The 24,170-nt window shown below is 42.2% G+C and overlaps 1 protein-coding gene across 4 annotated transcripts; it reads right to left on the bottom strand.

The window, feature by feature from the left end:
• Window positions 1–10,793: 10,793 nt before the first annotated feature.
• LOC129588706 (uncharacterized) lies at window positions 10,794–23,376 on the bottom strand. Of its 4 annotated transcripts, XM_055483052.1 has the most exons (10): window positions 22,944–23,134; window positions 22,797–22,878; window positions 22,186–22,562; window positions 20,920–21,329; window positions 17,013–17,559; window positions 15,916–16,213; window positions 14,841–15,183; window positions 13,600–13,974; window positions 12,232–12,840; window positions 10,794–11,250 (listed from the first exon to the last, which is right to left on the bottom strand). In XM_055483052.1, exons 3-10 carry the CDS (start codon window positions 22,550–22,552, stop codon window positions 11,119–11,121), a joined length of 3,081 nt encoding a protein of 1,026 aa, XP_055339027.1. In that variant the 5' UTR covers window positions 22,553–22,562; window positions 22,797–22,878; window positions 22,944–23,134; the 3' UTR covers window positions 10,794–11,118. The 4 variants fall into 4 exon arrangements, with proteins under 4 accessions (XP_055339027.1, XP_055339025.1, XP_055339028.1 ...); XM_055483050.1 differs by lacking the exons at window positions 22,797–22,878; window positions 22,944–23,134 and adding an exon at window positions 23,215–23,376; XM_055483053.1 differs by lacking the exons at window positions 22,797–22,878; window positions 22,944–23,134 and adding an exon at window positions 23,215–23,376 and having other exon boundaries at window positions 14,841–15,180.
• Window positions 23,377–24,170: the final 794 nt, after the last annotated feature.

Genomic DNA, 24,170 nt, shown 5'->3' with positions numbered 1-24,170 from the left:
CGATGCTCAAGACCGCCAGAAGAAGACCGAAAACGATCTAACGAACGCCAGAGATTTTCTGGTCACAGGACGCGCAAATCATTCGGCCCTGATTGGCTGGCATACTAAATCGTCCAGTAATACCAGCCTGATACACTATAACAGTAACTCGTTTAGCTGCTGTTTTAGTGGGTTGGATAATCTACCTTACCACGATATGTCGAGCCAGTTGGCTGGCACGGCAGGCAGCGATGCTTACCGGAAGCTGACTAATATTAACACGGGTGACAGCGGGTGGGATGCACGGTCATTCCACGGAGCAAGAACGCATAAGTGGGCAGGAAGCGCGGAAGGCGCGTAGCAAGACAACGGGAGAAGAATTAATTATCAGGTTCAGAGCAGGAGGCAGCAAGACAGATTCCAAAAAGATTCAGACCGTGAGATGCGGTCGGCAAAATGTGGTAAATTCATCTTCATAATAATATTCTGATCTCCGCGTATCGTTACAAATTATTACAATCGTCCCAAAAAATTTCACTATAACTGTATACTGTATTGTAATACTATTGTTAAGGACTAAGCGCTTTTCATTAAAAAGGTTGCCTATAAAGAATGGGAATGGAAAGGTGTGCCTATAAGGGTTCACACTTACTTATCATATAACAGTAACTAATATCACTCTGATTTTACATGTTCGTGAGCCGAGCCGTCACGATATGGAATTATCCTTTCATGGCGGCTTACCGTAATTATCGAATTTGGAGCCTTGCAGTGCAAATAGGTAAGGATCTCCATATTATACTCCGCTGCTTAATGTTGCTCTCAGGTTTCCTAAAAATTAAAGATCACAAGAAAGCGTAAGTTGAAAAAAATGTAATTTATGTTCAGTTGTAACACGTCGGGAAAAAAAACGTTACGGCAACAAATGAGTGGGCTGAAATAAAAGATGACATAAAATTTAGATCGCGCACGTACAGCACATCCTGCTAGTGAAACAACACAGGTTGCATGACAGAGGACTCACTAAAGGTACTTAACTAAGGTAGGCTGATTATAATTTTCCGGTGCATTAATCTGATAAATACTCGTAATATTACAGACAGACACCCTGTCGAACGTAGCGCGCGGTTGCCATGGAGTCTGCATAAGCAAATCCGCGTAGGCGCGTGCAGAACACAGATATTTAGAAACACTCTATTGTTGAATTAGAATAAACGTAGTCGCCTTGTGAATAATGGGAGAACGGAAGTTGGTTTTGTGGAAAACTGGAAATCTTACAGTTCTTAATGCTGGCTTGTTCAGATACAGTGGATGACAAAAATTACTTACTTACTGTATTTTAACGCAGTATAAATTAAAACACCGCTGAATTGTACTTATCTGTACGGTGTTGTGCACAGCCGATAGTGCTGCCTATGAATTAGCGGTATACTGTACTTGTACACCCTCGGTACGCACTAGGCACGTATTTATTCGACCGCTGTAATAAAGTTCAGAATGATGTAGGTCACCAATGCCCCGTATGCACAACATATAAGTACGTGATTAATAAAACTGTAATAATTAATTTCTGTTTAAATAAGTAAGTTTCCTGTGAAGTTACAAGTAATCAGTTTCATAATGTTGCTGCCACTAATGCTGATACCACGTACGGTATTAGTATTACTATGGAACAACATTGATTTGTGTCGCAGTTTAATCGCTTGCTTGTTTTACGTGATAAAATACAGTAAGGAGTTAGAGGTGCACGGTAATTAATTCTTTGGTGTTGATTTCTGCACATTTACTGTACGCGTATTATCAACGAACCTTACTAGAAATTTTTAATTTCGATAATCTGCAGCAAATTGCTTTCTTCGGGTGCTTCATATCGCTTACCACTAGTTCATCAACTACTACCGTAGTAGCTGAAACACCCTTATGATTTCCGTATTCGGCAAGCAAACGGATATCAGCTAACGCTATCTGAAATGCTGCCAAGCACGGAAACCCAAGGCCAAAATTAAGAAGTTGATGTAATCACACAGCCGATAGGGAGCTGTACAACGGTTTGCTTAAGTAGTTCGTACTTTATGCAGTTACTGACTTAACTTCTTTTAAACAACTACGAAATCAGCGCTCAAGACATTAGAAACGTAGGATCCCGGCCAACATTACCGACCAGCACACACACACACCTTCCAAATCTGATCGGCCGCAAAATAATACGTACTAAACACACCGTAGTGTGGAGAAAGCGTAGCAAAATTGGAATCGCTTGGCTTTACAGTCAACCATAACGTCCTGAGAAACTTTGGACGCGAGAGCACCAAAAGGACAGCCGAGTTGAATGAACGCCACAAAACCTGGATGAAACGCGAGGAACGCGTGCGACCCGTGGTTAAGCGAGGACACTCGACAACGATGGAAGACTTTACCGGTGTCCGTGGTGTTACGACGAACAGCTGTCTCGGCAGGCATAGGTACACGAACAACACCCAGAAATCTAGACGAATTTTTGATAGAAATTGTAAAGTTACCCCAAAAACCACAGATTTACTTAAAGGCGTATGTGAATAGCTGCGATCCCGTTTATAAAATAACCCAAAAAACGTAAACTTTTGTTTTTCCTTCCTGCGCAACAAAGAACCATTCTTCCTATCGTTATTCTAACAAGAGGCCCATCCAGATCTGAGCACGGCAGATCTGGCAGCTAGCACGGCATTAATATCGCGTTTGGTATTCGTTCTTTATTTGTTATTTACCTATCAGCTGCGTTTGCTATGCAGCTTTTAATATGGAACACGAAGCCTGGGATCATCTATGTACTTGGGGAAGGCTCAAAACATCTGCAGAAAGCATCGAAATGCGAAGCTGCCGCTATAGCACTCTGCTAACTGTTACAGTAAACTTAAAACAAATTTTTCAGTAACGATAGGATTATCGAATCAGTTACAGGCAGGAGGCGAACTTATAATATATAGAAGTATCGAAATTGTTATCATTCCGTTCTGACCGAGGACGGCTTGAACACGTGACACCGGCAGTTGTTATGATCGGCGGTACGTTGTATTAAAGAAAATTTAAAAGACCCTACCAACAGAATCGTTTATTTAATACTGATATGCCGCTGGTTTAGCGGATAAAGTGACCTCTTATTTTGATAGCAGCGGAAAAGTCATACGCCGAACCATTGCGGCAGTTTCTTACAGAAGAAGTTTGTCTTAGTACATAAGACAAACTGAAGTTAATAAGCCGGCAGCCAACTGAATACTTAATTATTATTCCCGTTTTCTTAACACATTTTCGTTGCTATTATTATTATTATTATTTTACTGGCACTGGTTACAGTGGCGGTGAATCCAAAGGGGCTGTGCTTGAGAACTGATTACCCGTGGAACTGCTCACCATGGAACACCGGTAACCTAAAGAAATCTCCCATGAAGCCCCCCTGATCGCTCCTACTGTAGATGCCATGGTCTTCTCATCAAAGATAAACGGGATGTCACCACTATCAACGACGGTCCCGACCTAATCGTAGTCTGCCACGTGCCCAGCGCTTCTGGATGCCAGTAAAAACGCTTTAGACCTCTGTTGTGCCCAACAACAACAATTCGCATTCCATCTGCAGCCGAACCTAACTGCCGCCTGCCTCGGTATGCTTTGGTGCCACCGGAGACCGTATCTGCTAACGAATACGGGCAACTGCCTAACAATAACCTCGACGATACAACATCCGCTCTGCCGGAAATGGGTGGTAGTTTTGCAGATTTTTTCCCTAGTTCTCTAATAAGGGATGCATGCATACGTGCTCGAACGTAAGTATGGCAATGGTAAAATCATTTAAAAACACCCCCACGTCGTCACAAGAGTGCGTACTGAAACCCCGTGCAATTCGGTGTTTGCAAAACGCTACTGTCACCTAATTTCGCCTTTGCAGTTCCTTGGCACTATACGCAAAACCAAACAAATCTAGGGAGGGAGTGTTTACTTCCAACCCACCGCGTTGTACTATGTTCAGGTAATTAATGCTTATACGTTCACAGGTTCCGATATGCCAGGCGTACGGCTAAAATTACTGTGGAGTTCCATGAGCTACCTACCGTTCCCGTAGAAACCGAATGCGGAAACCGTTAAGCGCTGAAAAGATAACTCTTGTCGAAGAAATACGGGAGCCGCCCGAGAAACGCGTTCCAAACAATTACGAGGAAATTATACCCAAAAAACCATCAGTCAGTTACAGTCACGAAAACAACAACCGCGAAAGAAACACGTAGATAAAACTCGCTTTGAGCAAAATGTACGTACAGATACTGGTTATAATTCGGCTAAACGTGGTTAACGGTGTATCGTTCGCAGCCTGAAGGAGTAAAATTTCTCGGGCACTTTTTCTATCGCTAATCATCGAAGACGATGACAACGATGCATCACAAATATATCCGCCGCAAAGATCAATTTTTAGCGCTTCTTTCAAAATAACGTTTCGTTCGTCATACAAAAAACAGGCCACGTACTTCCTGGCCAACTTTGCAGCCAGTGAGACTGCTCTTGCGACGAAAAAATGATTTAGCCAGTTTTCCAGCTACCAGCAGTCGATCAATGAGCCAAAGGTCTGCGACTCTGCAGTACAAGTACTCGCAAATAAAATGGTACGGCGCCCATAACCAATAACACGTTCCCAAATGCAAATGGTCACGGCCTGTTACGCACACTGGACAGCAAGGACCTCGAATGTGCTGTGATGCTCCATGTTTCCGTTCAGAAAACGAGACTACTGGTCGGCTGCGTGCACGGGAAGTCGCCAAGGGTTTTTTTGCATACACGGATTTTTACCTGCACAATGGAAGATCCTTTATTGAAAACTTTTGAGTTTTTATTTCTAATTATTATAATTTCATAGCCTTTTTTCGGAGTTTATTTAATGGTGTAATTTTCCGAGGGAATGGTGTAATTTTCATAACGCTGGTGTAACTTAAAGTTTCCATAATTTTAAGGTATCCAGAAATTCACTTTGAAATATGCAAGCCATCATGTTGATTTATTAAATAAATAACGGCTGTAACGGTGGTTCTACAGAGTACATCCGGTTTCGCTTGGGGTGGAAAGTCGTACAGCTTCCCGAATTTACACATATCGCCACATGGGACGGCACACCCAACTGGCTACTTTAAATGTTTGAAATCTTGTGTACCAGGCACCGACTTAAAGGTAGTGGTTTTTGTTTGACGGATCTTCTTAAAATCCTTGATTGTTTGCTTATACATTCGACGAAACAAACGGATATTTAGTGATAGGCGGTAGGCGACTAGGCGGCAAGAGAGTCACGCCAACATCGTGGTGCGCCAGCCAGCGGAAATATGTAGCATTTACAGTATATTGATGATAAATTAGTATTCATAATAAATAATACAATAAACGCCCAGATCGTTATCGGTTAAATATCTTTTAAGCAGGATAAAAGAAAGGCATCACACGCATGACGTACTGAAGGTCATGCTGAACAATCATATCGCTAACCTAATACAGAACGGCGGATGGAAAAAATCCCTAATTTGCTGCGGGAAGTTCTCATGCAAGAGGACAGTGTATGAGGGCAACTGGAAAATCTGTGGCGTGACGAGCAACTTCACGCAGGGAAAAGCAACAGAAACATTATAAACGAAACCCTGCATGAATGTACGCAAGGAATAATGCTAGATGAAAATATAAATGATTGCCCGGGAGAAAGAAATTCAGCTGGAAATTTGAAAGTCCAGCGACTAAGTAGTAGTATACTCGTATATGTAGTTCTGAACTTTTGGATTCTCTGAAAAGACCGGCTACATGTAATCGTGTGACTAATTTCAGTTAACATGGCAGCCATAAAATGATGAAAACGCAAACAAGGCAAGTTTTTGAAGTCTTTTCGCAAACTATCGTTTTTAGAAATCCAGGATTAACGGCCAGTTAAGCGCATACAGCAAAAGATCTTGCCTCAGAAAAACTTGAAAAGTGTCGTTTTCAAAGCCGTCATTAAAAGAGAAGCCTCCTGACCGATTATCGTGCAGAGAGGCGATAAGAGGAAAACTGGTTGCACGATACCTAATGTATGAGTTCCCATGATTTACCAACTGCCGAAAAGGGTCACGATGAACCTAAGAACCCCATTTCGGGAAAAGGGCAGCGCAAAAACGGGCTGCACTTACCTGAATGGAAAATTGGCAATGTGCGCAGAAACCACAGTACCATGGCAGATAAGCAATTACAGCTTTTCTGCAAAAAATCCTAGGAATACGTAATCAGTATTAGAAACCATTACTCAAAAGCACAGTGAAGAGTGGATTTAGAAGAAACTTTGTTTCAGGTCGCTGCAAACACCTATTGAGCGCAATAATAATAAAACGCAAGGACATTTTTGCGTATTCGAATAATTCGATCATATAATAGCGATAGCAGAGAAGTCGTGTGTCTTGAAAACGTACGATGAATATGTGGCTCCGTGCGGAGCGTTGCTAAGCACTGGATTCATCCTTTGGGTAATTGGGTACTCTGCGTTCGATTTCATACAGTACAAATCTGCCCGCTGGTTCGCATAGGGGGGATCCATAAATTACGTACGCAGCGAACCAGGGAGGGACGGGTCGAAAAACGTGACAAGCTGTGACGGCCCGGCGAACCCAGGGGGAGGGGGTGGTCAGCTCCATATATTACGATCGAGCGAACCAGGGGGCAGGTGTCAAGCAAACGTGACGGACCGCTACGAAGGGGGAGGGAGGGGGTAAAAAATCGTGGTTTTCTGCGTACGTAATTTATGGATGCCCCATAGCTCGTTGGCAGCGGCGTAACGAGCTCAAAGGTTTGGGGTGGGCCACAAGTACTGGCTTTGGGGTAGGCCGTTCCCATAGACTCTATGCTATAACTTTTCGTTTGGGTGGGCCGTGGCCCCCAAATTATTAGGCTCGTTACGCCACTGCTCGTTGGTGAAATAAGCGGCACATCTACAGATATGTAACAGGCTTAATAGCATAACATATCATTCTGTACGTGCACGTATTCCAAAATTAACAAAAAATTTCTATAATTATTTCGATTTGACACTTAAAAGTTCTTATAATAGAGAAATCGAACTCCTTTCACCCGTAGCTGGTAAACGCATTCTACAGATTCCTGCATACCATATACCATATAATATGATACATATAATATGATAAAATATAATACAATATAATACATACCATATAAATTTATCACACTAAAGTGGCTTTAGTCACATACAGTATAGTGTAACTTTAGTGTATGATGTACAAGCCCGTTTTCAAACCTGTAGACCGCTGTAAGCGCGACGCAGTGAATAAGCGCACAGTTAAAGGCTAGATTTTATCTACTCTACACTGGATGCATTGGCGTAGAGCACTCAGTCTATCTCATACTTGTCTCTCTCACACACCCCTCACACCGCAGTGGCGTTAATGATCAATACGCCGTGACGTGCCGAAGCACTTTGAATGGCTCAAGCCCACGTTTTTCAAATGTCCCGGTTACAGCGGTCTACAGTTTGAAAACGGGCTTGTACGTCCCAAGAAATTAATTATTCTATTACAAAACGGTTTCCGTCCATTTTTTTTAGCATAAACACTATTTTACATAGTATACGTACCAGAGAGCTCCAAGGCGAAATACACCATTTAACCAGTAGAAATTTTTTTCCTCTAGACAGTCTTTGTCTAGAGTTTGAGTTTCCTGTGTTGTCATTTTGTTTTTGCGGATATTTTTGTGTGGTAAACTGAGCCCTGCCATTCTGGTTAAAGCCAGATTGGCAGGGACAAGTCCAGAGCGCTTTCACGGTCGGGTTCTGCCAGCATCCGCCACTGGAAACTCTCTAGCACCCGTGTAACATCTCACTTCGCCATACTCATCTGGTGGATCTGATTCGCTTTGTTCATCCGTCTCTCATATCATGGAGTTGAATCGGTTCCTGAATTCATCCCGCGGAGAAGACTTCGTCGGCCCTGTTGGCGGGAAGCTCGGTGTTTCTGAGCGTTGTGCTCGATGTGATCTGGGGCGAGTATTAACCCAAGGCGCTTCGGCGCATTTTCGCCATTCAACCAGTGACCTAGTTGGTGCAGCGTTCGGGGATTCTGCTGTTTTTGCTTTTGGGAACGGTGAGGTTGGAAACCGTGGATGTGCGCTCGGGAGCCGCGCTGACTCCGAGACTTGCCGTCGCTTGCATACGTCATTTTCGCATTCCGGATTCATGCGGCCTGAGGGTGGGGAGCCTGGAGTTTCTGGATGTTGTGCTCGATGTGATCTGGGGCGAGTATTAACCCAAAGCGCTTCGGCGCGTTTTCGCCGTTCAACCAGTGACCTAGTTGGTGCAGCGTTCGGGGGCTCTGTGTTTTCTGTTTTCGGGGACGCATGGATGTTCATTCTGGAAGCTGTCGTTTCGCTCAAATTGGACCGTGGAGTGGATCTCCCGAACCCTCTGGATGGGTGGATGGCAGTGATGGGTTACTGAGTAGGCAGTAAGTAAGGGAAAGTTACTCAGTAAACAGTAGCCTAATATTAAGGATTCAGTAACCAGTAACGTTTTGGACCTGAAGTAACAGTAACAGTAAGTAAGATTTTTAAAATAACAGTAAAAGTAAGTAAAAAGTAGGGAAAAATTCTGGCTGGCTATATTTGTACTGATAATACGATTTTTAATGGAATTTCTTAGAAATTATTTCTAACGATTTCGCCATAAATTCGCTCGTCACCTTCGCGCTTCGCGCGAAATTTCCTTCCTAACACAAGTTTTGGTAATTAGTACTTGTTGCTACTTGGCTTACTGAGTAAGTAATCTTTTAGGTGAATTAGTAAACATTAAGTAAAAGTAGCGTTTGCGGCAGCGAAAAAGTAACAGTAAAGTAAGTCAAAAGTATTGCAACAGTAAGAGTAAGTAAGAGGTCCAAAAACTCAGTAACCCATCACTGGTGGATGGGACGTGGAGGTGTAAATTCGGAGTCTCTGTGTGTCATGCCCGATGGGATCTGGGGCGAGTATTACCCCAAAGCGCTTCGGCGCGTTTTCGCCATTCAACCAGTGATCTAGTTGGTGTGGCGTGTGGAGATTCTGAGTTTTATGCTGATATTGTTTTGTCTGACTGTCTTTAGTGTTCGGTAGATTTACGAATGTTACACGTTGTCTTTGTCATGCTATCATCGTACTTCACTGTACTTGTACTGTTGCTATTTAACCATTATTCATCTGTTATTTCGTGTACCATAGAGGAACGTTTCCGAGAACGGCAACGGCAGGACGATGGGTATCCGCTTAAGATAATGAAATACGCAATTTGCCACATTCGGATAAACTACGTGTAATTCAAGAAGCGCAGATTTTCAAAGCATGTGCCGCTCAGCAACCGGCCGCGGGCGCAAAGTGTCTAGTACGATACCTCCTATAACAAGGGAAAAAAAGCGGACGGTTGAAACAGTTCCTGCAAAAGTTATTGCGCTCAGTCTCGCTAAAATTTTTCAGAATTTTCAACTGTAGCTTCTTGTAACGCAGAAAAGGTCACGCGAAAAGGTCATCCTCGAGTTATGGGCCGCCAGTACACATGTACCAGGAACGCGGCTTTTGCCGCGTCGCTGCTACACACGTTTTGACGGCCCGGCGAGCCCGCAGTGAGCTATGTCATGAAAACAATCTGCACAGCTACGGATAAGAATCGCAATGATTGCACTTTTGTGAAATTTGTTTCGTGTTGACTTATTTATTTGCTTTCAAAATAATAATTCACGTTGAATTATTGTCGTAGCGTGTATCGGTATTTTTCACAGATTTTAAATTTTTAAGTAAAACGGCATTAAATCTGATCATTTCCCCCATCTAATAACATTTCTAAAATTAATTTTTAAAATTTCCCACTTCAAGATTCAGACCACTGCAATTGCCTGGTCACCTAATTTGAATTGAATTTCTAAAAACATTTGGTTCCAATTTATCCCATTTGCATTGCATCGTGTTAAACGAATCATTAAGTATTTTTTCTCTGGAATTACTGGGCAAAACTTGTAAAAATCTGCCTTAAAGCCTTGAACCACATCTCGCATATATGCTATTATCATTTCTATATGTCAAACAATTTTAGGAATAATTAGAAAATTTGAACAATTACTGGGGTCGTTTTTGGTAGACCAGTTTAGATACAGAACTAACTGTTAAGTAATGATTTTTTTCCCAATTCATTGGCCACTAATGGCCAGTTACCAAATAAGTTGATGTTTTTCCATATTTTTGATCGACTGAACGCAGTTATAGTTCACGTTTTCGAAAAAATGCATATAATTATTATTCTGGTACGTTTCTGTGAACTACGGTAAATCAAAATGCAACGTTGCATGATATTTGATTCCTTATCATTCTAGTTTTAAAGCGGAGGATTCGTCAGACACTAACGTACGAGTACATATTGAAAATCGCCGGTAAAATGTAGTGTTGTGGCTCTGTGACTAGACTATATGCTACTCTGGTAAAGGCAGTGTAGTGGACGTGTATAAAAATTTCCTTCTTCAGCTTCCAGTTTTTTATTTTTCTTTTTTCGAAAATAAAAAACTGATTTCAAAGACATTTAATTATCGTTTCTCTGGTATTGTTTGTGTGGTTCTCCTCTTAATTTAGTGTAAAAATGGCGGGACGATTTTAATTCTCACAGCAAAAAGCTTTCGGTACAGTTTTTTTATGAACAAGGTTTCTGTACAGTTTTTTTATGAACAGTTTTCTTTTTTACTTTTTACAAACTAATTCTAATTTTCTCCGGTTGATTTATTTTTTTTAAAGTGATAATAAAGCGGCGTAACAGTGCACTGACTGAATTAATCCGAATAAGTTTTAATCATACAAATCCAAAGTCATTCATATCTCGTACAACAAGCAGTCATGTTTTCATTCCAAAGAACAAACACTAACAAAAATAATACCCAACAAATACCGCGATTATTTCCAAGTTATAAACAAACAGCCATTTTCAGCCGCATCATGCCGCATTCTTGTGAAAAGATCAAAGTGATTTTCAGTATAAAATGATGTGAAATTCGCCCAGCGCTGGAAACGATTAAAAACTACGAGGAACGATCCATCCAGACTCATCATGCGCACTTGTTTCTTCGTCAGACCAACAAAATTTCCGCAGGGACTTCTTCACAAGCTCATCAAATAGCGCACGGCCCGGTCGACGGAGCTCTCGCGCGGCTTCTTGGGCGAGGGAATGGCCGGCTCGGTGTCCTCGCGACGCGGCCGTCCGCGCTTCCGTCCGCTGGTCTCCGGCTGCGCCTGCAATTCACCCAAAATAAAATACAGTCAGCATATTATTAATTTTAATTAAAATTATTATTTCTGAAATTACTTAATATATGATTAATATTTCTGAAATTTATTATACATTTAGATTTTTCTACAACCGAAAATAATTTTATTCTTATTCGCGATTGGTAATTAAATGGAAGAACTAAGCCAGAAAGTGACAAATAATATTATCAAAAAGGATAATTAAAAGACTTCGATAATTAGCGGTTAGTTCTGGATGCGGCGAAATTTCAGATCAAATGTGCCTAGAAAATTGTCATAAATTATGCAGCAAAAAATTGAAATGAAAAAAAATGGTAACCATTATGTCAGTAACTGCAAATTTTAATGAACAGAGAATAGAGAAAAAGAAATTAATGAAAACCGAACATGGGAATTCATGTTATGTATGTCTGACAATGGACACTTCGGAAAGAGCCACAGCACTACGTTGCACCGTACATTTTCAACGCGCTAACGTAGTCTTCGTCGCCAAGAAATGGACTAAAAAAATCTCCTCCAGTTAATAATTATTTCTATATTTATTTTCATTTTCTGAATCACCGAACACGGTTTAAAAATTGTTACATCAGTAGTTTTCCTTAAATCGAATGCAAACCAAAATATCAATAAAGCAATTAGATTTACGTACAGTATTATGTTTTTACTTTGTATTAAATTACAAATCGAAGCACAAGTTACAGACAAAACAAATTAAAAAATTTTGTTTTTCATTTTTCTTTCATTAAATAACAAACCCAAAACTGGCAAAATATACTAAAACATTACGGGAAAATTATTTACTGCTATTTTATTTGGGGAAAAATTAATGAAGAACTGTAATTTATTTGTACGAACAAAATTATGGGACAATTACTATCACTTGATTATTACGGGAAAATTTTAAAAATCCGGATATTTATTTGAGTAGTTATGTGCATTAATTTCCCGTTCAACAAATTTGATAACCTGATAGGTGGGCTGGCTGAAGGCACTCCCGCCCGGCGTCTGCTGGATGACCGACGTCTGCGCCTGCCCATACCCGTTCCACCCGCCATGGGGCGGCTGCACGCCGTACCCCGCCATCGGCTGCTGCACCATCACGGGCGGCTGCTGTTGTTGCTGCGCCGCGGCAGCCTCCTGCTCGCGTTGTCGCTGTCGTGTCTGCCGCGGATTGAACGACGCGCTGGGCGTCACCGGCTGACTGGCGGTCACCGGCGCGGCCGCCACGGGGGTCGGCGGGGGCGCGGTTTTGGCCGGCGGGGTCAACGCCGCGGCAGCCGATTCCGCCGCCTTCTTCTTGGCGGCCGCCGTGGCTTTCTTGGCGGGCGTGGCCTTGGCCGGTGACGTGGTGGTGGCGTTGCGGTTGACGGTGCCGGCGTCGGCCAGGGCGGCGATCTCGTCGGGCACGGGGATGCCCAGTTTGTTCAGCAGGTTGACGTAGGTCTTGCGCGCCGTCTGGTTGGCGCTGACGCTCTCGGCCAGCTGCCGGCGCAGCGAGGCGATCGTCTCCATGGCTTCCTTCTCGTTTTTGGTCTTGGTCTGCACCACCAGCTCCACTTGACGCGCCGATGTGGTCTATGTCAAAAATAACAGAGTTTTTAGGATTTCATCCGGAACTTCTTCAAATTTTCGTTAATATTACACGCACATAATTTACTGATTTTTTTATCAAAAATGGCACACGTGGCATGTAATTTTTCCCGTAATTTCAAAATTTTTCTGCATTTTCTTTCCTGTGAAATATTTTCAATTTTGATAAATTATGACACAAATCACCAACATTTCTTCTGCGATTTTTTCCCATAATTTCATCAGATTTTTTTTTGCAATTTTTGTTAATTTCATAATTATAAAACGCATAAGCAGAATTTTTCAGAACCACCATACTCTTTAATAATCTTTACATACAGTACTTTTGATACGAATTAACGGGATTTTTTTGGGAATATTTCTCAGGAACAATGGAACATTTCCTATCTCCAAAAATAAATCACCAACCGAAATTCCCAATTCAAAGACAACTTCATTTAAAAAATGCCAAAAGAAAAATAATTATAAAATACCAGCTGTTAATCACCATTAACTAGATCATTCTAATGAAAATTTCGTAACCCTGTTCTGGATAAACCAACAGGCTGTACACCAGGCTGTCTACAGCAGCAAGCGAAGTATTTTTCATTCAACTAAAAAAATATTCCAAAATTAAATAGGAAAAAGTGATTAAAATGAAATGGAAGAAAACGTCTGAAATAAAACAGAAAAAAAATAAAATAAAAAAGTAATAAAATGTTTAAAATAAAATAAAAATAACACATTTATAAATTTCTTCCTCACCTGCAACTCAATAATCTGGGCGCGATACGACTCCGTCTCCTTCTGCGCGCGGACATAATTGGCGCGGAACAGTTCCACCTCGGCGGCGACGGCGCGCTTATCCTCCTCCACCTTCTTGGCGCGCGCCAGATAATACTGTGCCAATTTATCCAGCATCTCGATGCGCTCCGTCTCCTGCGCCTGGCACTGGAAGTGCTCGCGCATCCACGCCGCCACCCGCGCCTCCAGATGGGCCACCTTGAACTTCTCCGTGGTCAGGGCGCTCTCGGCGTCCTCCACCTTCAACCGCAGATCCACAATCTCTTCGTGCGCCTCGCGGATGATGGCCTCCACTTCCTCCTCATCCGAATCCGCCTCCAGTTCTTCGTCTTGCACCTGCATACACAAAAACAATCCGTTGCAACCGTTAAAGAAATCATCCTGCTAATGTACTGTGATTTTTATGTCGCTACATATTCGATTTTTTTTATGACACTACGTATTCAATTTTATTTTCTCTTGAACGTTTTTCACGTCCAGAATTTCTTTCGATTATCGGGATATATATATATATATATATATATATATATATATATATATATATATTTTTGCAGTAACGAGAAAGCACAACTTTTACCATCCTAAAGAAATAATGTGCTGTATTTAATGCGATTATTATTAGGAGGTATTCGATTTCGCTTATTTTTATATTTTCTCAATTGGCACTTATCTGGCAATTTCACAAATAGGATACGTGTATTTGTACGAGAAGGATCGTTCACGTTGCCATCATAAAAATATTTTGGGGTATATGGGTATTCACTACAGTTACTGATGTTTTCGATGTTTTCAACGTTTCTAAGTCAAAATAAAAACAAATTCTTTTTCCAAAATTCTCAATCAAAATATAACAACAATATGGAGTTTATTTATCTGAATACACCATCATAATTCAATCTTTTATTAAATTTTAATTAAATTAGACGCAATTTATAAATCTATCTTTTTATAATAAAAAAAAACAACATTAACGGCATGTCGGCATCTATTCTTCGGTGATGCCACATGGAAATACGCAATAAATTTTACCATATTAATTCCTCATGCGATTTTTCACATTTATTTAAAATTCCTGTCGATGTTGTTGATTCAACTGCTTTTTCCTCTCAGTGATACGAAACGCCAAACTGTTGTTCACGAATTTATGATTGAATTACGACTTTGAAAATAACCGCAGCAAAATTCCACCAAAAACCGCTGACCTGTACAGCGCGCGTCATCATGGGCCCTTTCGACGTAGATCCGCGCTGCTCATTCTGTCGCTGCTGCGTCACGGGCACCATCTTCTGCAGAATGATCTTCAACGGCTCCCGAGGATTGACCGGATCCTCCTCCTCGTCCTCCTCATCATCCCCTTCCTCAAACACCTCCTCCACGGCGGCCACCACGTTCCGTCGGGGCGGCGGCGGCGGTGGTGGGGCGGGCTGCGCCTTCTGCAGGACGATCTTCAGCGGTGCTTGCGCCACGTGCTCGGCATCATCGGCGACCGGCAGTTCATCGGGGAAGTCCATATCCGCATCGTAATCCCCGTCCTCCGATTCCCTGCTGATAACATCAACACCATCATCCAGAAACCCGTCAACATACGGTCGCCAATTGGGGAAAAGTTGCTGATATGTTCAAAACAGTTGAGAAATTGTTCAGCGGTAAAAAAAACCGGAAATTATTATGAAACGAAAATTCCACAAAAAAATCTGGACAAACCCAACACAACGATAATACACAACACATATACTGTATCAAGTTCATTACTCAAGAAAAACTGAAGCTAAAATTTAATGTAAAAAAAAGGTTCCATTCAAAATTATAATGAACGGAAATTTTAAACAACTGAAAGGCACGTACAAAACGAGCAGAGTGAAGAAACCACCCACTTTCGATAAAAAGCAATCCACTGACAATAACACGCTGCACAATATTAATATCATAAAATTACTAATAAGAAGGAACTAAAAAATTAAGCAAAAAAAGCAAAACAGCGCACAGATTTTATTACGCAGCAGGCAGTCGACCGTGCCAAATTATTAAAATCGGGAAATTTTTTCAAAATTATTTCCAGAATTTCCCAATTAATTTCCCTCAAATTAAGCAAAAAAAAAGGAAAACAGCGCACAGATTTTATTACGTAGCAGACAGTTGACCGTACCAAGTTATTAAAATCGGGAAATTTTTTTCATAATTATTTCCAGAATTTCCCAATTAATTTCGGTTTCAGTTACGGTAATGTTAAGTTGTTAACCGGTACGACATTTACGCCATCGCAACGAGCAAGGGTACCTGCGCGATAACTGCACCGCCAGTCGTGTGCTGCTGCGTTGCGGCGCCCGCACAATCCCGCCCTTCTTCTTGGCCACGGACTGACTGCGCACCGGCACGGGGACCGGCACACTGGACAGCGGGACCGTCTTTTTGATGGTGCGGCCCGGTGGTTTGGCTACCAGGGCCGGCGGTGCCATGTGGACATGCCCCGGTTTCGTCGATTTACACCCGGCCACCGTGCAGGCCCGGGAGGTGCTGGGCTCCGGCAGGCCGACGGATTTCTTGGCAAACTGCGATTTACCCGTGGCCGGCGGCTCTGCAACACAGTGACACACAACGTTTCAACACAGCATGGCATATTTTGTACTTCTTTTTATTCCGCTTTCATTAATTTACAGCAATGTTCATGACTTCAGTACGTACGTAGCTAATTAACGATGAATCCAGTATTTATCTCATAAAATCAAACCAAAAAAAAATAATACTCGTATTTTCAAAGTGTACCAAAAAAGTTATAAAAAATGAAGACGGTAATTTTTATTATCATTATAACAACTACGGTAACCAAACTAAGTACTTATATGAACGGAGACTCGAACAGGCTATTGGAAAATGTTTTTAGTGATTCAGTTTTTGGTAATGCAAGATAGCAAGAATAACCAAGGCAGATACAGCTGTAAATAGTACCAAATACCACAAGCGAATAGCGATATCGTAGTGCAATGTGTACATGAACAGCAAAAAGCGAAAAATGAGCACACCGAAATGAGCCGCAAAATTTTCGAAATTCGTTTGCAAATATTTTTTTAGTTGTAAATAATAACAAAACAAGATACGATACTTTACACCAAAACATTTACAAATAAGCCGCAAAATTTTCGAAATTCGTTTGCAAATATTTTTTTAGTTGAAAATAATAGTAACAAAACAAGATACGATACTTTACACCAAAACATTTACAAAGAAGAAATACCACCAACAGTCCAATCCAAAACAAATCCGTAAAATCAATCAATTTGAATCAAATCAATAAAAATTAAAACCGACAATTTCAGAAATATGGTTAAAACACCATAATTTTCGCAGAACGTAAGTTTTCGTACTGGCCGTCTTACCGTAGCCCGGGCGGACGTCAAAGCGCACCGGCGCGGAGCCCCTGCGCAGCGTCCCATCCGGCAGCACATCCGTCTCCCGAAAATGCTCCCGACACACCCCGGCCGTGTTGTCATGCAGCAGATACGCCCCGCTAACGGCGTGATTCCGCGCCGCGCTGTTATTAATCGCCGACATCCAGCGGTTGCGGTCGGCGGCGCGGCCCTCCAGCGGCGGGAAGGGGAAGACCCCGTGCTGCGGTTTATTGTAGTGCCGGCAGCTGCTGACGATGCAGCGACGCAGCTGTGCCTTGGCCGTGGAGTTGGCGCTGAGTTTGGGGGCCTCGGGACGCGGCGGCACTCCGCCGGTGCGGCGCGCGAACCCCGGGGGGCGGCCCTGACTGCCGCTGGCCGCCGAGAGCGTCGACAGGGTGGAGGGCGTGGCGGAGCGCACGCTGGAGGCGGCGGAGGGCGCCGGGGAGTGGGTGGGGGCCGGGCGCATGGGTGGGGCCTCGATCTCCAACGAGTGCTCGCGGTCGTCGGCGGCACGACGCTCATTGCCTTCGTTCAACTGCGGAAAACAAGAAATACGGTAAAATAAATAAAAATAATGGCTTACAGTCAACGCGCAGCCTGATAAAATTACTGGAAATTATTACAGTAGATTTTTCTAGAATTAGAAGTTAATTTCTTCACAAATAAATAATTATTCCTGATACCAAAAAAAGAAATTTTACCGCCAATCCAGGTTTAAATTGCCCATAATATGCGCTGCCATTTATTAGCTGGCTTTACCCAAAAATATACAAATGTGAAATGTCATCTATGATTTATGCAAGGAGAAATCAATGGGACTCGATGTCTCAATCAATAATTTTTTTTTATTGTAAAGGGTCAATATTAATAGCTAGATTTAATTGTATGATGCAGAAATATTTATTTAATTTTTTTTCCAACGTGACTGTATTTTTTCCACACTATTTTCAGGATTCTGATAGTAAATTCAGTTTTCTCACTTTTCTGGACTAAACTGTCTGCACACTAAAGACTAAACTAAACTGTCTGCACACTAAAGACTAAACACTCAGTAATACTCTGTTGAGTTTTGAGAACCATCTAAGCGACGAAAATCTCAATGCCTGCTGAAAAGTGACAATCAACCCAAGATGATGGATTATTAATACATTTATATTAAAAAAAATACGGACGGATGATCGAAAAACGGCACTCAGAGCGATTTGCTAGGACCAGCCAGGTTCCCGCATCCCGCAGACAAACCAACTTTCTTCGTGCTTGGACCACCCTCCCACCTCAACGACCAACTTATAAAATCCCAACCCACGATTTCCCATCGTCAATTAAGCGGACGAGACCGCAACGCGCAACACTGATCAACTGCGAAGACGGAAAGCACCAGCCAGTTCGCCACAGGGTTCGTGCTTGTTCCACTGTCCTATGATCCTATCTCATCCCAACCCAGCGCAAATTGATCACCCACGAACCTTTCTCTGCGCCGCTACATTGGGCAGCACCCCCTCCATCTCCGCGGGCGACGTGCGCGGGATAATGCGCGAACGCAGCACGACAAAGGAGTGCGACGGGGTCGCCGTCGTGGTCTCCATCAGTGATCCGACACAGAACACTCACAACACATCCACCACCAACAGGCCACATACACACACGGGCTATCGTCCAGCAATGGCCAGAAATGTAAAAAAAATCGTTGAGACTAGAATCTAGGGGATCAGAATTAAATGGGAATGTTTTCAAAGTCGGAAAAGTGGAAAGAGACGAGCCAGACACGAAAAGCACACGGAAATCGGAAAATCAGAACAAAGAGTATTTTCGAACTAAGTTCAGGCGCAGACAACACGGAACAGGGATTGCGGGGGATGCGCACTGTGACTAGCGCGCTGTTATTACGTTCACCAGTGGAATTCTGTAGTTAACCATGCGCACGGCACTACGTTCCCTGTTCGCTAGCAGCGGTAAAGAACATTTTAATTAGTATGTACTAACTACTAAGTACAGTACTTGTTACATGTTACTGTTAGGCCTCGTCTCGCATTCGAAGCGAATCTAGCTTTGGTACGGTTGCTCAACCGCACGAGCTGGCTGTATGCAGTGGCCACGCCCACAGATACGGTATGCGAAGCCACCTCGCGAGGTGTGAGTTGCTGTATCGCAACAAGATTCGCTTCGAATTCGGGACAAGGCCTTAGTACATTATACTTATAGTAAGTACTTGTTAGTTGTTAGTACTTATACGCGAATCAGCGAATGGACTTTTTATTATTCTGATGGCTTTTGCGCCTTTGCCCAATAAAGACAAAAGCACTCTTAAAGCAGGCATTTGAAAACTTTTACCAAACAGTTATTTTTGGTAATTATTAATTTTATTTTTATAATGACAACTGACAACTGTCAATACTCTGCTTGCAACAAACCTGTGCGTGGATTGAATCTGCCCTACGAATACTGCAACTGCATATCAAAAATTTACAGGAAAAAGTGAGAAAGGATTCATTAATTAATTTTAATGCATTATGTAGTACAGTAACTCAGTCACCACATAATACTAGTATGGTGTGCCAATGTGCGCTTCTACAACGGTCAACAACTATCGGCCTGCGCCCCTACACTACAAAAGCCATTATATTTGCTGAGCAATCCATGATGGAATCTGTGTACCGGAGAGATTCATAATCAACTAATTCATTACGTACTTCATTAAATTAATCTTCTTCTCCGTATTCAAACAATAATATACAACTGATGATTTTGCATATTTTTATATTGGCGTTTTCTGCGTGGATGATATTTCCTAACACATCCCGACGGTGTTCGTCATTTGCAAATTAGGCACAATTTCGTCGGCATGCTAAAGCGTTACAGATTGCGTTTGACTGATACTTTAATGAAATTTAAGTATTATTATTTGCTCTTACACTGCCATGGCAGAGAAATACATATTTTTTGAAATTTTTAAATCAACACTAATAATTTTTTCTACCCGACTAAAACCAATTTCAAGATTCCGTAAATAATTAATAATCACCTCTTATTGATTTTAAGTGCTTAATCATAAAAGAATCATAAAAGAATTGGGAAAGCGTCTACGGACCCATTCAGGAGAAGCTCGCTCACACGAATTTCTCCGGCAGCGCCTGTCTCTAGAGATACAGCGGGGTAACGCCGCTTCTGTTATGGGTACCGTTGAAAGAGCGGAGATGTTTAATGAACTTTTGTTTGTTTAAATGTTCTTAAAACGTGTTTAAGTGAAGTTTTGAAATAAAAAACGAGGGAGTGCTTAATTAGTCCTCTGAGAAACCCATAAAAATAAAATCTGCGCCAACACTAAAACTAAACTTTAAAGTGAGACAACATGGCTACGAGAAAAACATCACTTCAAATCTTAAAACTCAGATTCTGTAGAAATCTTTAAACTGAAAATCAAGCCGTATAATTTGGTCGAATGAAAAAAGAATCTTTACAATATTGTATTAAAGCCAAAAAGTAATCGCCAGCCGCCAAATTTCATAAAATAACAAAAATTATTTTCAAGCGGAATTAGCCATATTTTAATGTAAAAATCAAAAGCATTAATTCATCAGAAAATATTAAACCTTAAACAAAATAGGAAAAAAGCCGGTTAAAAATGGAATTTAAAACTCTTCAATCTTTTTATGGATCAAACTGAAAAACTGATTGCAATAACACGAATTAAACCTCAGCAAAATACAGGAAACATAACCGGTCTAAAACAGAACTCACTACTATTTTCATCGTTTTATGGATCAAATTAAAAAACTAACTGCGATGACACAAATTAAGCAAAAAATACTGGAAAAATAACCGGTTAAAAATTGTTTTTAACTAAAAATCCAACACATACGACAGCAGAAAATGGCGAAATTTCTGGCTGACTTACATCATCTTGTCGCGACTCCAGCCCGATACTCTTCAGCATATTCTCCATGTGCTCCGCGGAGCCGGCGCCCTCCTCCGGCTCGTTTACCTCGGAGGCGGTGGCGGTCTGATCCTCCTCATTGGTCACGTAGCTCTTGTCGGACGCGGCGTCGTCCTCCACATCGTTATCATCGTCACCGTCCGCGGCGGACTGTCGACGCTGCGCCGCCACTTCATCCACATCCAGATCGTCCAGCGTCAGGTTCATGACGGCGTTGGTGCTGGAGGTCATGATGGGGGAGCACTCCTCCATGCTCGGCTGCTCCATACTGATATCCGGGTCGTATGACTCTCCGGCCGCCGCGGGCGGGGGTTCCACGTCGGGATCCGTCGCGCCCGATGTGCTGGGCAACGGTTCATCCGGCAGTCCGTCTGAAATAGAAAAAGGATGCCAAATGTGTAATCATCGGCACGGAATGCCACGGATTTTATCGTAACCAAACCGCGATATTAAATTGCCCGTTTTTTACTGGAAAATGCAGCGATTTTGTTATCACAATCTGAACAAGTGTTTAGCTGTATAATTACCTGTAATGACAAATTACAATTATATTTCCTACCATAATTTATAAATGTATTTATAATACCGTAAGTACTGTATTTTAATGGAAAAAAGTATTCCACGGGTGACGGGTCTCATGAAACGATTTCTATGAAATTATCACAAACCCTATGCGGAATTCGTGATTACATTCAAACAGCAAAATCAGTAGCAGTCATACATATTATATTATTTCAGTGCATAATTTTCCCATTAGCATTTAACATTTTAACACTGAAAATTTTTTTCCGGAAAACTATAATATCCTGCTCAACGCGCACTGTATTACTAGAGCCGGCACAGCGGAGAATTAGAGCTAATTTATTTAATTACGCTAAAAAATTAGAATCATTAAAAATACAGATCCCACAACTGACCAATTATTATAATTATTTTAGCTGCTCTCAAACATAACCGAAATTATCAGAATTAATAATTTTGCATGATGATAACTGGAATTTTCTTTTGCGTCATTTTCGAATAGTTATTTGCCGGGAAATGTATAAACTTTTTTAAAAAAATTCCTCCAAATCCAATGCCATCATATGAAGAATTTAATGTTAGATAAGCAAATAAATCGAATATAACTCATGATACTGCACAGAAAATTCCCATAAAAAATCCAGAAAACTGCTAACAAACTCTAAAAATTCCCAATAAATTCTGAAAATTTCCAGTTTTTCGTACCTTCAATTCCGGCCAGCAGCTGCGTGGGACTGACCGTGACATCCATATCTTCGGACTCCTCCGCGGGACGCCCCTCGCCCTCCTCCCCGTTAAGGGGCGCGGGGCCGGGGCGCCGCAGGATCTCTCCCGTTTCGTAGGCCCCCGGGAATTCCTCCTCGCTGTCCTGGCGCTCCGCCGCTGGCGTGGCCTCCTGCAAGCTCATCTCCTGCTTGACCCCCGGGGCGGCGGTGGGGGTAGGGGTGGTGGTGGAGGCCGCCAGCAGATCGTCGATCACCGCATCGTCCAGGGTGATGAGGGGCGCCGTCAGGGGCGCATCCTCGTCATCCGACAGGATCAGCTCCGTCCCGTCCGCCATCACTTCTCCCATTCTCCGCTCGCTGCAAATCGACAGTTCAAGTCAGCGTAATCATGGCAGCGGCTCGGGAAAACGTTGGCAACCACAATAAATCCGCACAGAAAATATTAAAAATAAAAATAACAACGGCGGATTATAATTGGCTTGTGCTCAGCATCGCCAATTCTGATTGGCCTGATCCTCCATTCCAGCCAATGAAATGTTTTCCCGAAGAGTTCAACATTTAACACAATTTATTAAGGCTTACAGTGCTTACTGCGCAGAATTCTTTCAAATAATTTCTGGAGATAACGCAGGGGAAAATAATATATGTAAAAAATTAAAAGATGCCAGGAACTCTGCAAAACAGTGATAACAAATACAAATGTTATTCGGAAATTTCGCGAGTGGAATTATTCCTCACACAGAGAACTGCAGCCAGCAGCAAAGTGGAACGATTGCAACCCCGTCAAATTTTTTCAAAGATGAAAAACTACGAAAGACTAATCTGAAACCGTTACATTTGTAAGAATATAAAATTTAAAAAAATCACAAGTTTACTTGTACACGGTATAAACAAACAGTTGGAAAGCGAGCAGAGTTGGAGAATCACAAAGTCCTCTGCGGTGTGCAACTGCACAGCTACAACCAGCAATCAGTAAGGAAAGAGCATCTGCAGAAATCCCTGTACTCACCTGTAACGCACAATCAATCACTTGCACCAAATTCTATCCACGTCCAGAAAACAGATGAAAAAAGCCACCGCACTACGTTGATTAACAATCCGTAAAATTTAAAAGCTAAAAACAGAGTCAAAAACGTGTGCTGAGCAGCGCGCGTGAAACCTCACTAGAGTAGGCGAGCTCGTTACGCGGACCCCAAGCGATAGGTGCAGAGTGAGAACCGGTCTGAAACGCTCGATTTGGTCGGAACGAAGCGTGCGCCGGTCCGTATGGTGAATTTCTATTGGCTGCACATGGTAGCTGCTGGGCGGGGTTTATAATTTTCTTAGCGAAGAGAGCGCTGGAGTCCATTACACAGCACGACGGAACTGGTCCGGCCGACCGATTCACCATGCACGCTGCAGAGTGGATGCAGCCGCTTGCTGCACTTTAAACAGGCGTGAGGCGTGGCTAAATACACCGTGCTTGCGGTTGATTATAAGAAGCTGCGAAATTATTTTAGCTGTGCAATTGTGGATGTCCATAAATGGGAGAGGGCGAGATTAAAAAAAGGATGAAAATATGAAATTAATTACTACAGTAAGTACTTATCCAATTGGTGACATATGTTTGAACACTGGATAAACGCACAGAAAGGCGCTGTAGGGAGAGACGCACTGCGTTCAAACAGCGGACAGCCTAACCGCTCATGGGCGGCAGTTTCATTCAACGCGCCCAATGACGATTGACGAAGCGCTGCAGCGCCGCTGATGCACTTTCTGGCGTTCTAGAAATTAGAAATCACATACAGTACTGTTAGAAATAGTATGCAGAAATTAGAAATTAGAAATCGTATTTATAAAAAATTAGAAAGATGCAAGAAACTCTGCAACACAGTGAAACAAATTTTGGTAAGAACTCGTGTTACGCAAACATATAAAGATACGGAATTTACAGGAAAAAAGTATGAGTGTAACAGTCACAAAAAA

This window comes from Paramacrobiotus metropolitanus, unplaced genomic scaffold (genome assembly GCF_019649055.1).
Source record: "Paramacrobiotus metropolitanus isolate TYO unplaced genomic scaffold, Prichtersi_v1.0 Parri_scaffold0000031, whole genome shotgun sequence".
NCBI lineage: Eukaryota > Metazoa > Tardigrada > Eutardigrada > Parachela > Macrobiotidae > Paramacrobiotus > Paramacrobiotus metropolitanus.
Note: the sequence above shows the minus strand (reverse complement) of the source record. Positions and strands in the feature narration are given on the sequence as shown.

Bases quoted from the DNA above. Each gene is read 5' to 3' on its own strand.
- LOC129588706 (XM_055483050.1), bottom strand. From the start codon at position 22,552: ATGGGAGAAGTGATGGCGGACGGGACGGAGCTGATCCTGTCGGATGAC. The intron at 21,330-22,185 runs GTACGAAAAACT...TTTCTATTTCAG, and splicing joins GCTGCTGGCCGGAATTGAAG to ACGGACTGCCGGATGAACCG. The intron at 12,841-13,599 runs GTGAGGAAGAAA...TTTTTGACATAG, and splicing joins CCCAGATTATTGAGTTGCAG to ACCACATCGGCGCGTCAAGT.